The sequence below is a fragment of the Furipterus horrens genome, unplaced genomic scaffold (genome assembly GCF_987537825.1).
Source record: "Furipterus horrens unplaced genomic scaffold, mFurHor1.1.pri manual_scaffold_9, whole genome shotgun sequence".
Taxonomy (NCBI): Eukaryota; Metazoa; Chordata; class Mammalia; order Chiroptera; family Furipteridae; genus Furipterus; species Furipterus horrens.
The window spans coordinates 92,813,349-92,826,464 of record NW_028327179.1 but is presented as its reverse complement, the minus strand read 5'-3'; the positions used below and the strand labels follow the sequence as shown (position 1 = coordinate 92,826,464).

Here is a 13,116-nt window from a genome sequence, read left to right as displayed (position 1 = left end):
AAAGGTAGAAAATATGTAAAATATCAACAGAATCAGTGTAAAATATACTAATGAGAAAAGCGGTCTAGTGCAGTATTTTTACCACGCACAAGTTCAGGCAACTTAATTTTGTCATTTTGGGTGGAATTAGGGGCCGTCGCTGTGGCTGTTTCAGGTTTAAAGAGATGGGACCAGGACCATAAGTAATACAGTGACCCCTTACTTATCGTGGGTATTACGTTCTAGAACCGCTCCACCCTCCTCCTCAGCGAGAGGTGAAAATCTGTGAAGTAGGAACCTGACGTTTATTTTAGTATTTATATATATTTTAAGGCTTTATAAACCCTTCCCACACACTTATAAACCATTCCCAGTCCCTTATTAACCTTTCCCACTCCCTTATTAACCCTTTCCACCCTTTTATAAACACTACTTATCTTCTTAAACATATTCTACACTCTTAAACCTATGTCACTTGAAACCATACGTATACAGTGCCGCAAAATCCCGCGATCTAGTGACAAATCCACGATAAATAATGAAATATAATATTTTAAAAAGCCCCGCGACACAGTGAGGCCGCGATAAGTGAACCGCGATGGGGAGAGGGACCGCCGTAGCCATGTCCCTTCTGATTAAGCTGGGCGGGTTTGTAGAGCGAGCCAGGGTTTGGGGGGCTGGGTAGGCCGGCTTAGGGTAGATAAACGCGACGAACGGAGCTGTTTTCCCAGGTGGGACTGAGAACAGCAGTCTGGGAGCTGCAGATGAGCACATGCTGCTGGGAGGGTGTAGATTGGGGGCTGTGGACCGCCTACCGGGAGGCAGCACCAGGGCCTTAGGACGGTGGGTGGAGGTTTTCGGAGAGGAGCAAAGGAACAGCTGTCTCGTGGCCGACGCTGCCAGAGCAGGAGGGAAGGTGTGGCCGGCTGCAGCGATGCCGGGAGGGATGGGAAGGTGTGTAACGTGCTCACCAAAGGAAAAAACGGGTTTTGAGATGTTCAGATGGAACTCAGAGCAGAATTAGCGCACGACCGATGATGGTGAGTAAAGGCTAGAGATGAGTCATAATGACGTCCTTTCCAGTTTGCAGTTTGGGAGACGTTGATGTTGAAATGTCCCAAGGCAGTGGGGCCTGTGGGAAAGTCGCAGAGGAGTGATGAGTAGCTCGCTGTGGCTTCATCAGGGTAGCCTGAGCTGCTGACCAGAGCATCCATCGGAGCCATCTTGGCTAGAGGGGGTAGGTTCAGGGGTAGAAAGCAAGCCGTGCTTGTCATCTACTTACAGAGAAGTCCCTGGGTCCTATGACCTGGGCGGGCCGAGGTATGAATCTGACGCTGTTGGCTTGGATGAGCAGAGGGACGGTTGTCCTCTCTGAGTCTGAATTCTGGGCTTGCGATGTGTGCATTACTTTTTATTTTCTTTTTCTAATAGGTAAAAAGGATAACAATGCTTCTTCTCTCTCTCTCTTTTTTTTTTTTTAAGTGAAATAACTTCTTTGTCTGCCTAGTCATTGCAATGCTAGAATAGTTGACGAAAGCAATGTTTACATCCATCTAGCAATTAAACATTTTCTTTGGATATTCATGAGTGAGAATCATAATGGCAGTGAAGAAAAAAATTATTTATTGCTAAATAGATCTTTTGAGATCAATCGTTCGTTCCATGGATATTTAATTCAGACTCTACCCACTGTATCCTGCAGGAGGAGCTGAGGGGCCAGCAGCAGGGCCCTGGCAGAATATAGCCATTCATTTCTAGAGTCAAATTGCCTGGTTTTGAACCTGGGCTCTGCCTCCTACGAATGGTGTGATCTCGGGCAAGTTGCCCAACTCTTGTGCCTCACTTTCCTGGTCTCTAAAATGTGAATAATAATACAATATTTACTTTATACTGTTGTTATAGGGATTAAATAAGTTACTATGTATTAAGTAAGTATTTAGAACAGTGTCTGGCAATTAGTAAGCACTAAGTAAATATTAGATATTAGTATTATTGCCTTTATGCAAATTACTGCATAATTAAGTATATCATTTAACTACTGGGCACAGTATGAATGACTAGATAAGGCAGCGAGGTTCTGTATACCCACGCAGGAAAGGAGAGTGAAGGAGGTATCTGGGAGAAATTACACTGATCATGGACATTTGTCTAATACATGGAAGCATTGGGAATGGTGCTGGCATCATGAACACTCAGAATGTTTTAGCTGTTGTGGGTTGATCTTAAACTGGAATTTTCCACCACGTGAACAGTAGATTAGGAATCTATATAAACTAAGATAGGAAGCATAGAAAGAACCAATAATGCACCTTTTGTAGTGGCTAATTATGGGCTCAAGGTGACCTTGATTGAAGAATAATCCCTCTTGGCTAGAGCTCTATTGAATCATTGATATCTTCCTGAAAAGCCGTACACTAGAGTGGCCGTGGGCACAGGCTGTGGTTTGTCTGAGTGTGAACCCCAGGTCTGCCACATGCCAGGTGCGTGACTTTGGGTGAGTTATTTAATCTCTCCGTTTCCTTGTCTGGGAAGTGGGGGCCATAGTAGCGCCTGCCTTACGTGGCTACTGTTTTTAGCACATAGTAACTACTCACAGTTAAGTGTTTACTATTTTTACTATTATCAACACCCTGTCCTGCCACTCACAACTGAAGATTACTTCAGGGTTAAGTCATGCAGGAAGGGGACCGCGGGCAGATGGGCCTCTAACTTCCATTCAGACATGGAGTGAGTGGGCTTTAGTGTCATAGGATTCTGACATTGTCAACTGAGTTCTTGCCCTCTCCCAGTCCAGAACCCTCCCTTACCACCTTTTCTTGAAGAGATTTTTACATCGAAAACTGGTCAAGGTTCACTAACTCCTGTGAAAAAAATTTTAAGGGCAAACGCAGTTATCAAATGCTGAGGGATTTAGATGAGGCATACTTAGTTAATTTATAAAAATTTCCTTTTCACTTTAGATGTGTTATATAAATAAGAAATGGATATGTGGATATATCTTATAAGTGGTATTTGTCCCATGCAATTTCTCTTCTTAAGAATATACGCACACATTATATGTATACACACATATATGTGCATTTGTGTATATGTACATATAAACACATGTGTATATATAAAACATATATATGTAGTATAACATTTATAAAGATACCGTGTACTGCTGATTTAGAGTGTAATCTTTTCTTTCCCCCTTCAAGGAATCACTATTTATTCAGTACAATTATTTATGCAGAACATATGGAGACAATCAAGGATCTGCATTTTGGTGTTGCCTCTACGTTGGCTTAGATTCACGTCTTCTTTACCTCCTCTGTCCACCCTGCTCTGCTGTCTTAATCTTGACATCTGGCCCCATCGCTCACAGCTGCTCCATTTTGTCCTTGGATGTGAAGGACTCGCTCATCACCATGAGACAGTGGCTTGTTTTTATTTTCTTGCTGATAGCTAAGAGGTGATGCTGGGAAAATGTGCCAGTTGAGCCTGACCTTTGACAGGAAGCTGTTTAAATAAAATCAGATGACATAGCAGTGGTTCTTCTTACTCCCCGCAGAGCGCACTACTGACCTTATTGGGCGATGTTTTTCTTCTGCAATGAAAGTTAAAGGACGTGTAAATACAATTTAGGGGGAAAAATTTTAACTCAATATCTGAGCCTCAAGCTTTAGAAATTAGAGGGTGTAGAGTGTGTGCTGACACTTGCTTTTGTAGTTTAGTCAATAACCCGAACATCTAAGGATAATTCCAGTTCTGAGCCATGGTGGCTCTACTGATCTTTTTGCCAGTAAAATAAAACGGTGTAGTCGTCGTCGGCAGCCGTCCGTCTCGAGAGACGATGGTGTAGCTTCGTAAGAGTCTATCTGCACCGCCGAGAATGGCTGTGCAGTCCGACTCAGGAGTGACACGGTATCTGTCTCCTCCCGTGTTGAATCGACATCTTGCGATGACGCTGGAGTGTCCTCTCCAGTGAAGCTGAAGCTACAGAGCCTGGGCAGGGTGATATGGAGGGTCTGCTGTTGCCCATGCAGCAGACCCCCCCTCTCTTCGCAGCTGAAGGGTCCAAGGGAAAGACGGAGTCAATACAGCTTGGCTTCAGGTGCGCCGCAGGAGTTGCCGGTGTTGACTACAACGTCAAACCGCCTTAGGGACTCCGGCTCCGGATTTTCTGTCGGGGTTTACTCCCTTAGCCTTTCCCCTGAAGAGGTATGCCGCAAGGCAGCGGAGGTTTTTTGGAATCAGAGTTTTCCTTCTCTGATGTGCCCTGACTGGGAGATCGAACCAGCGACACTTAGCTCGCAGGCCGACGCTCAATCCACTGAGCCAAACCAGCCAGGGTCACGCCTCTAATAGAGCAATGACTTTATATATATATATATATATTCATTTTCTTTTAAAATAAGGGTATATATAGGATACTGAACATGAAGAACATAAGCTATATTGACCTATTGACCTATATTGATCTATTTTATGAATGGCTTAGTTAGATGGGAAGAACCAATTTCATTCCCTGTCTTCATTGGGTCATAACTTTGTTTGTACATTTTGTGTTTATTTTTGCCTTTTCTTTTGTTTGCCTTGAGGCTTAAGTTTCATCACAGTTGTAAACTTCACGGCCAGGGGACCTGGCCTTGTCTCAATTTCCTGGTAATTGTGTGTGGCCTTTTTCTCAGGGATGCCTCCCGACGGTTAATTTTAATACATGCTGAGGCTGTGTATTTCACTGCACCCTCTCTCTCTCAGCTTCTACCAGAGATAGACATTGCTCAGTGTAGGCAGCAGAGACACCCACTTGTCATTGCTGAGTGGAGAAAGTGTGATCTCGGCTCTCTGTCTCTTTAACCCCTCCCCACAGCCATCTTCAATGTTTCTTTCTTGCAGGTGACAGTTTTCTGTTCCTAAGTTCCTTTTGGGAGAGGCATTAGACTCTTCTTTGAGCTCCTCCGCTAGCTGCTTCTCTGAGCTGGGCTGGCGCCCATCAGCCAGCAGAATTCGGTGTCAAGTACAGTGTGGTCTCCCTCCACTGGCTGCCACCAAAAGGCCCTTTGTCTCCTTCCCCTCCCCCTCAGCCAGGATATGACGCTGTCCCGCTGTCCCGAGAGAGCTGGAAATTCCCCCACCACGCCACCACACTCAGCAGCGTTATAGAGCTGGCCCTAAAAGAAAAACATCTTCTTGCCTATTTTCATTTTACTTCAGGCAGTAAATTGGGGCTGGGCCAATTAAGTCAATTATAAATTGGAAGTTGGGGTGGGGGGCAGATCATTTTCCTTTGTGAATGTGAATCTCACTCTTTCCTGGGTCAGAAGGCAGTTGCTTATGAAACACCATTTAATAATTGCGAACTTTAGTCTTTAGCTCTTCCCCACCCCTGGCAGCAAGCAGCGGGTGGTTTTCATGAGAGAACTTGAGTCCAACTCTCCAGTGTCAAATAATTTCACACTGTGAACGCCATTGCTTCCCTGAACAGTACAGGTTCACTGAGCATGTGGTGTGAGTGTTTAAATCCCTCCATAAAGCCAGGGAGAATATCTTGGCTTTATTTTCTCTTCATTTTAGTAAAACCGGCATTAGGTAAGGAAGGCTGATTTTGGAGCATCTCTGACTTGTTTTTTTTCTTGTTCTACACCTGTTTGCAATCTTGTCTTTCCCTTTTCTGCTTTCCTCCTGCTTCTTCCAGGGTAGTGCTGAGGGGAGATACTAGGTCTGAGATGCACGGAACTGCATGGGGTCCCCGAAGAGTGTGCGTTAAGCGGTAGAGGTGCTTCTGTGTGTCCTGTTGTGTTGCTTTGTTGCTATCCCCAGGCCTTGTAATGATCACAAAGCCAGTGGCCAACCAAGACCCAGACACGCCAAGATCCAGCTCTCTTCTCCGGATGAGTATGTAGTCCACTTCAGCAAGGGGCAGACGTTGGTTACAAATTCTGGTTTCCCAAAGGGTTAGGTAAAGCTCTGGAAGTCTAGGGCTGGTTTAAAGCATAAGTGGGGTTGTAGGGAAACAAGAGGACTAAAGAGAGTGAGAAGGAAAAAAAAGGAAAAAGGTGAAAACAAATAACTGTCCTTGGGACAAGGATAGAGATACATCCTAACCATTGCCTGCAGTTCTCTCTCCCGAGACACAGGTTGCCAACCATTTGCTTCTTTCTTTCTTATTTTTCTATTTTTCTTTTATTTTTTTAAGTATATTTTATTGGTTACGCTATTACAGTTGTCCCATTTTTTCCCCTTTGCTCCTCTCTGCCCGGTAACCAGCAGACCCTCCTCCCCAGTTCATGTCCATGAGTCCTGCATGTAAGTTCTTTGGCTTCTCCATTTCCTTTACTATTCTTAACATCCCTGTACCTTTTCTCCTTTATCTCCCTGCCCCCTCCCAGCTGATAACCCTCCAAATCATCTCCATACCTGTGCTTCTGTTCCTGTTCTGGTTGTTTGCTTAGTTAGTTTTTATTTTTATTTTTTAGATTCAGTTGTTGATAGTTGTGAATTTGTTGTCATTTTAATGTTCATAGTTTTGATCTTTCTTATTTTTAAGTGCCCTTATTTATTTATTTTAAAAGAGATAATACACGAACTTGGTATGAAAACCAAAAAGTATAAAACATGACACATGGAACTTCCCCCTCCTGTCCTGTTTCCCATCCACCCAGTTTCCTTCCTGCGGGAAGGAAACAGGAAGCCAGGTTTCTCTCTTTTATATGGATCCTTGCAGAGCTTCTTTAGGCAAACTTACTTACACCCGACTGAATACGAGTATGATTCTTACTTTGCCATGCATTCCTTTGTCCATGTATCTCCTCTCTCACACCCTCATTTTATTCCCTTCTATCTTTCTCTCAATAATTCTTTGTTGGAGCTTCTTTTATTTTTGAGGAGACAGAGCGATGGTCCCCTGTTTTCCTTACGCCCGATGCCCGCAGCCAGTTCACATGTGTGCTTGTCTTTTTCCCACAGATGAAGGGGAAAGTGAGAAGTGGTACCTGTCTGCAGAATTCCCTTCAGCCACCATCAAGAGTGAGCCGATCACAGAGGAGTCACCCCCAGGACTGGTGCCCTCGGTCACTCTGACCATCACAACCATCTCCACCCCTTTTGAGAAGGAGGAACCTCCTCTGGAAATGAATACTGGGGTACACTCAACTGTCTTCCATATAAACAGATTAGATCAAAAGACATAGATTCTCCTTCTCTCATATGGCATTTAATCTCTTTGGAGCTGGTGGCTATATATGTTTAAGGACATATCACTATACATGTATACATGTATACAGGTAGCAAGGATATGTTGACTTGGTATCAGCACTGATGACATAATTTCCTTTAAAGACTTTGTCCAGAAAAATTGATAGCAACTATGATTTCAGTTTTTTCTATGATTACCATTACAAAATAATTTTTAAAGAAAGATAGATATTCATGGTAAAAATAAAAAGGGGGGTGGTGACTTTCCACAGGGTTGATCTTTAAGTCGGTGGACAGGCCTGGTTAAGATGATGCTGCGATCCGCGGCTGTCGGGAACGCTCGTTCCTGTGTGATATTCCACCCTCTTGCTGCAGCAGTACTGAGTGGCCGTGACCCAGTTCCGGGACCGCCCACCTACCGTTTCTTTTCCTGTTGCCCATGGAAAGCACAAGAAATTGGGAATTTTTTCCTGGCTCGATTCCATGCCGAAAACAAGTAGTTTCGCCCGCCCTTGGGATACTGACAGTGTCTGCGAGGGACCAGAGTCCTACTTGTGTGTCTTCTCACAGAACTTGGAGCCAGTCCTCACTTTCCTTAACTTAAGAGTCTCTGGTGAAAAACAGTGACTCCACCGACACCCTTTAAGTCAGGTGTCCTCTGAGCAAGGTGTGGTCCTCTCATCAGGATAAGGGGGCACAGAGCAGGAGAGCCCCCCCGCCTGGCTTCACGCTCCTCCTTAGTGCTCTTTGCATTGCGTTTACGAGGAGATGAGGGATTGGGCAGAGCATTTCTGCAACTACCCCTGAGAGCTCCTTGCTCTGTAGCTGCCTGTGTCTCTCCATTGGACCGCCTCCTGGCTGCATAGACTTTAGTTCAGTCGATTTGATGTATGTGACCAAAAGGTCAGGGTATGGCCTTGCTCCCTTCCCTACCAAGTATTTCATGGGTAGATGTCTGTCATCAGGAAGCCTGGAGGGAATGAATGATGTGCTTACTCATCACACACCGGTGCAGGCCTGTGGCTCGTTAAAGATTTCTCAGACTATTTTGTGATAACATGCATTTCTATGACCATAAGAACAGTAGAAAGCGGACTAGTAAGGGAGTCCTGGGCTTCTAATTTGGGAATCCCAAGGGTTGCCTCAGTGGTAATGCCAGGTTTGCAATGAGAGGAAGTTAGGACTAAACCACCTCCCCGTGAAAGCCGCCTGTGCTCAGCCAGCTGGGAGAAGCAGGGCTACCCCTGAGAGGGAGACACAGGGGTCGTTACTGGTTTTTAAAAACTGTGTTTGAAATTCTTCCTTTAGGTTGATTCCTCCTGCCAGACAATCATCCCTAAGATTAAGCTGGAGCCTCATGAAGTGGATCAGTTCCTAAACTTCTCTCCTAAAGAAGGTCTGTCTCCTTGCCCGTGTTCCCTCAGGTCCCCAGCTGGCGGCACAGGTCTGAAGAGAAAAGGGGTGCGGGAGAAAGTGCTGGGGGACCCTTGGTCCCAAAGACTTAGCTTGCTTCACGGAATAACTCATTCTTAAAAACCTGGATTCTAAATACAGATGTTGAGAGTCAAATTTTATCTGTCCCTGTACGTACAGGCTTAATTTCCAGCGAGAGCTTTTACGGTGCTTTTACTCCCAGCCAGGGTGAGTTTTCAAAGCCTCCCGGGACTGCTGTGACTTGGCTGAAGAATCAGTCAGCTGCCTGCCCCGGAGGGATGCTCCGTAGAGGCAAATAAGCAGACACCCCACAGCCACCCATTTCAACAGCTCTTGCTTAAACCCGTGGTGACGCGAATACCCAGTACAGCTGTCTGACCAGTTCAGTGTCTTGAACGGTTGATTTTGATGACAGCGGCGGCAAGGAGCCTGCTTACTCTTTGTGATGTTCGTGAACCCCTGGGCTTCTTGTCATCTGTTTAGAACTCAACGTCCTACTTGAAGTTGTTATAGTTGCACTTGTTCCTGTGTCTGTCTGTCTGGTTCTTTCCGACTTCCCCCTGTTGTTCTCGTAGAAAGCCCACGGTTAGGAATCCTGACTGCAGATCCCTGAGTCGCATAGAGTCTAGGGAAGGTCTCTCTGTCTTGTTTATTCAGATCCTCCCCAAGAAGCCTTCTGCTGTGCTGTGACCTTCTTTTTGATTTATGCAAGGAGAGTTCATTAGCGCAGGTGGTTAACAAGGAAGAAATTCGTACATGCATTTGCCATAGAGGGAGGTATGTGTGCTGTGGTATGTACTTAATTGTGCATGAGTTCTCATGGACACACAGCCTCCCTTCATTCCACTAGAAACTAATTTAGGATTTGATTGAGACCATTGAATCAGGGTTGGCATTTGTCTTTATTATCAGTAAAAAAAAAGAAAAGGGGTTGAATTTTAAAAATGAATAAGATCGACTAGACTCCATATGAGACAGTATTTCTTTGCACTATGTGATACACACCCGTGCCTTTCAGCTTTCGATCCTGCTGTAAAGTGGGCTTTTTTTTCATTGTTGTGACACTTATTCTTGCTATCAAATACACGTGGCTCTTTTAATTTCTGTTGCAATATGCTTCAGAAAGTGTTGTAACTGTACTAGCGATTCCCGCAGTGGCTTGGGCAGCTGGGGTCACGGGAGGAGAGGTGTCTCCAGAGTAAATAGCAGTCCTTCCTCATTGTCCTAGACAAACAGGGATCAGGAAATTCAATATCCTTGAGGGCCTCAGAGCTTCTAGGCAGAGGAGCTTGTTGAGCCAGCCCTTTTAGTAACCTAAGAGCCGCATTTCAAATGATATTTAGAAATCTGATACTGAGGCGCCCCTGGGGCCAAGCCAGTAACTCTTAATAGGTGGGAAAGTGGAGGTTCAAGTTTGCTTCACTTTTCCTGTCATTTCTGTGGGGGTTTTTTGGGAGGGGGAGGGGCACCCTCTGCTTAGGAAGGAGAAAAGTATTAGAATAATTTGGGCTGTGCCAAGTGAAAGGAACAATGAGGCTCTAGGAACTCTTGGCTAGTTCTCAGAATGTCACGGCCCTGCATGGGAGTCTCTAATAGCTTAGTCTTCACCTGATTTTTGTTCATTTGTTTGTTTACCATTATTCAAAGAAGAACGGAGGCATATTATACATTTTGAGTTTATTTGAGCAAAAATGGGTCGGAACCGGGCAGCACCAAACCAGAAGTGGTTAGAAGCGCTGCACCATCGAGAGCTCAGGGGGGAGGCTTTTAGAAGGAAGAGGCAGGAGTGGAGGAAGGAAGTGGTTGTTGGCGGTGGCACCAAGCCTGGTGTCCTTAGGTTTCAGTTTGGTGACCTTGGTGCCTTTACAGGCTTAGCTTTTGGTTTGCATATGTAGGCCGTCATGGCATTAGTGGCACCTCGGCCTAATGGCCTTCTTGTTCAGTTCATTAAACACCATAAAGTGCCATGAGCATTCATGGCATTGGGAGAACCTTGGGTAACACACCCAGGACACCTTCTTTCTAGGTGAGCACGTATTTAAGGTGCATACCTACCCTCCTTGACTGCCCGGAACTGTTGGCGGGGTGTTGGCAATAGAGGTATATAGGCTTGTTCTGGAATATTCTTTAGCTTGAAGAGTGCCCAGAGATGCTAAAAGGCCCAGAGAGCTCTTTGGCAAGACTTCGGCAGAGACGGATCAAGCAAAAATTAGCGTGTTAGAAAAAGAGAAAAGAAGAGTTAGAACGAGACAGAATAAGAGAGAAAAAAAACATGGTGCTGTGAATGGAAACGGGACACCGTGGTCAAAAGGGGGTGGCTGAGTGGGACGTGGCCTGTCCTCCATCCATCCGGTATTCAGTGAGCTGCCCGGTTGCTGCTTGTCACCTCCAAAGGCAGCTCGGGGTGGGGTCATTTTTCTTAGGTGCGTAGTCGTGCCCCAGAGAGGCCCTGTCCATCGGCAGCACATCAGGCTCTCTCTTTTTGAAGAGGAGAAGAGCAGAAGGCGGAGGTCTTCCCATGGCCCCACTGATGTAAGAAATGTCCAGACCTGTAAAGAATTTTTATGAGTTTCTCTGAGCCAAACTGACGACAATTGCCAGGAACAGCTTCTCGACAGATTGAGAAAATGCTCCGGAGAATGGCGGTTTGCCGCTTATTTTATGCGTTAGAATCAAAGGAGGAGATGAAAGGAGGGTTACGTGACACCCATGGGTGGCAGATGACGGGACAGGAAAGAGCAATGTGGGGACACCTCTGGGACTGGATAAAAGACAAAACGGAGAGACATGTTGTTTTCATTGGTGGATACAAGCTATTTAATGGGGAGCATTTACAGCACACAGAGATGGCAGGTGGGGAACAGGGGGACAATGAGGGGCTCTGTGAGCTTGTGCTCTGAGTGGGGTGGGCAGTGTGCCATGGAGGTGCGCACAAGAGAAGGAACTCACTCTGACCTTCTGAAGGAATGTTATTCTAGCTGCATCGGAGCCGAGGGAGGCAAAAGCTGCCCTTTGCTAAGGAAGCTGTAGGCCTGGGAGGCGAAGGCCCACCGTGACCTGCCCTGTTAGGACTTTGCCTCAGACCGTCCTGTGAGGTTACTTTGGGTCAATGGACTTGTCAGGCCTGGCACGTTTCCCCATGCCACCCCCTAACCCCCCGAGCCTGTTGGGCTTCTTGCACAGCCCATTTTTCATTCCCAGCCCCTAGCAGTCCTTGGGCCGACCAAGCTCACATGTGCGAAGCCCCCAGGTGCTGTCCCCAGTTCCAGGGTGCTGTGCTGAGGGCTGTGGAGGCCCCCTGGAGGGGCTGTCAAGGTATGTCAGCACAGCGGAAAGAGCCACACTTCAGAAAAAAGAGGGAGACCCCAGAGCTTTGGCCTGGTTGAACTCAGTGTGGATTTGCTCTCCGGAGCCATCATCTGCCCTGGGGACGTGTGGTTGACGCTGACCGAGGCTCTGGCCAGGGACAGTGCGTGCACCTCCCCGAGGACAGCGGAGTAAGGGCGCAGACGTGGGGTGGGGGGAACTTTGCAGGAGAAAGCCCTCCTCCCCGTTTATTTTCCAGCACCCACCCATCTATCTGCAGATGGAGTTAGTACTTTCTCAATGAAGGGTGCTGGCCTCTCCCCTGCGGGCCTGCACATTCCTCCAGAAACACACGAGCTTTTCTCAAACCCTTGTGGGCTCCCAGGGTGTTGGTTTTTTGTTTGTTTGTTTTAAGATCACTCGACATTCACAAGGTTTACAAGTCTGACTATAGAAATAATACAAAATGAATACAGTGAAACCTTTTCCTTATCTACTCTGATTTCCTGCTATTCGATTAGTTTCTTATTGGTTGGCCAGTGTTTCTCTAGGCAGATGCAAGCAAATATAACTCTGTATTCTCTGTTTCTCCTTTTTCATATGAAAGAAGGACTACTTCATCCATTTCTGCACCTTGATTTTCCCCCGCTCTTAACAATACATCTTGAATCAATTCAGGGAGCTTCCTCGTTGTTTTGTTCAGTTGCTCCACGCTCTGCTGTACGGATGCGTAGTTTGTTTACCAATCCTGCTTCGTTGCTCTCCGATGGCTGAGACCTGCCTTCTGTTCCGCAGCCTCCGTGGACCACCTGCACCTACCGCCCACCCCTCCCAGCAGCCACAGCAGCGACTCCGAGGGCAGCCTGAGCCCCAACCCGCGCCTGCACCCCTTCGGCCTGCCTCAGACCCACAGCCCGGCCAGAGCCCTGCCGCGGGCGCCTTCCACCCTTTCCAGTTCCCCACTGCTCACGGCGCCTCATGTAAGTCTTGGCTGGCTTCTCTGTCGCCCGGGCCTCCACCCAGAGTGGCTGCCATTCAAGGCCATGTGATTAGTATTCTTGTAAGGAAGTTTTAGGTTTCAAGCCGGGTGATAATCTTAAGGAACACTCTTAAGAGCGGCTTGTCATCTCACCCAGGAACGCATTTCTCTTTCTGTACACACCTCCCGTTCTAGTCTTGTGTTTATTTTACATGGCAATAGCACGGGGAATAAAAATG

At 46.5% G+C, this 13,116-nt stretch overlaps 1 protein-coding gene across 1 annotated transcript in view; it reads left to right on the top strand.

Annotated features, from left to right (window-relative positions):
* The window catches only part of CREB3L2 (cAMP responsive element binding protein 3 like 2), a 96,556-nt gene that overhangs the window by 66,415 nt on the left and 17,025 nt on the right, over positions 1-13,116 (top strand). The window contains exons 3-5 of the mRNA XM_090287562.1: positions 6,931-7,106; positions 8,467-8,554; positions 12,694-12,878. Of these exons, the coding sequence (XP_090143688.1) occupies positions 6,931-7,106; positions 8,467-8,554; positions 12,694-12,878 (449 nt within the window). The remainder of the gene's footprint in view (positions 1-6,930; positions 7,107-8,466; positions 8,555-12,693; positions 12,879-13,116) is intronic.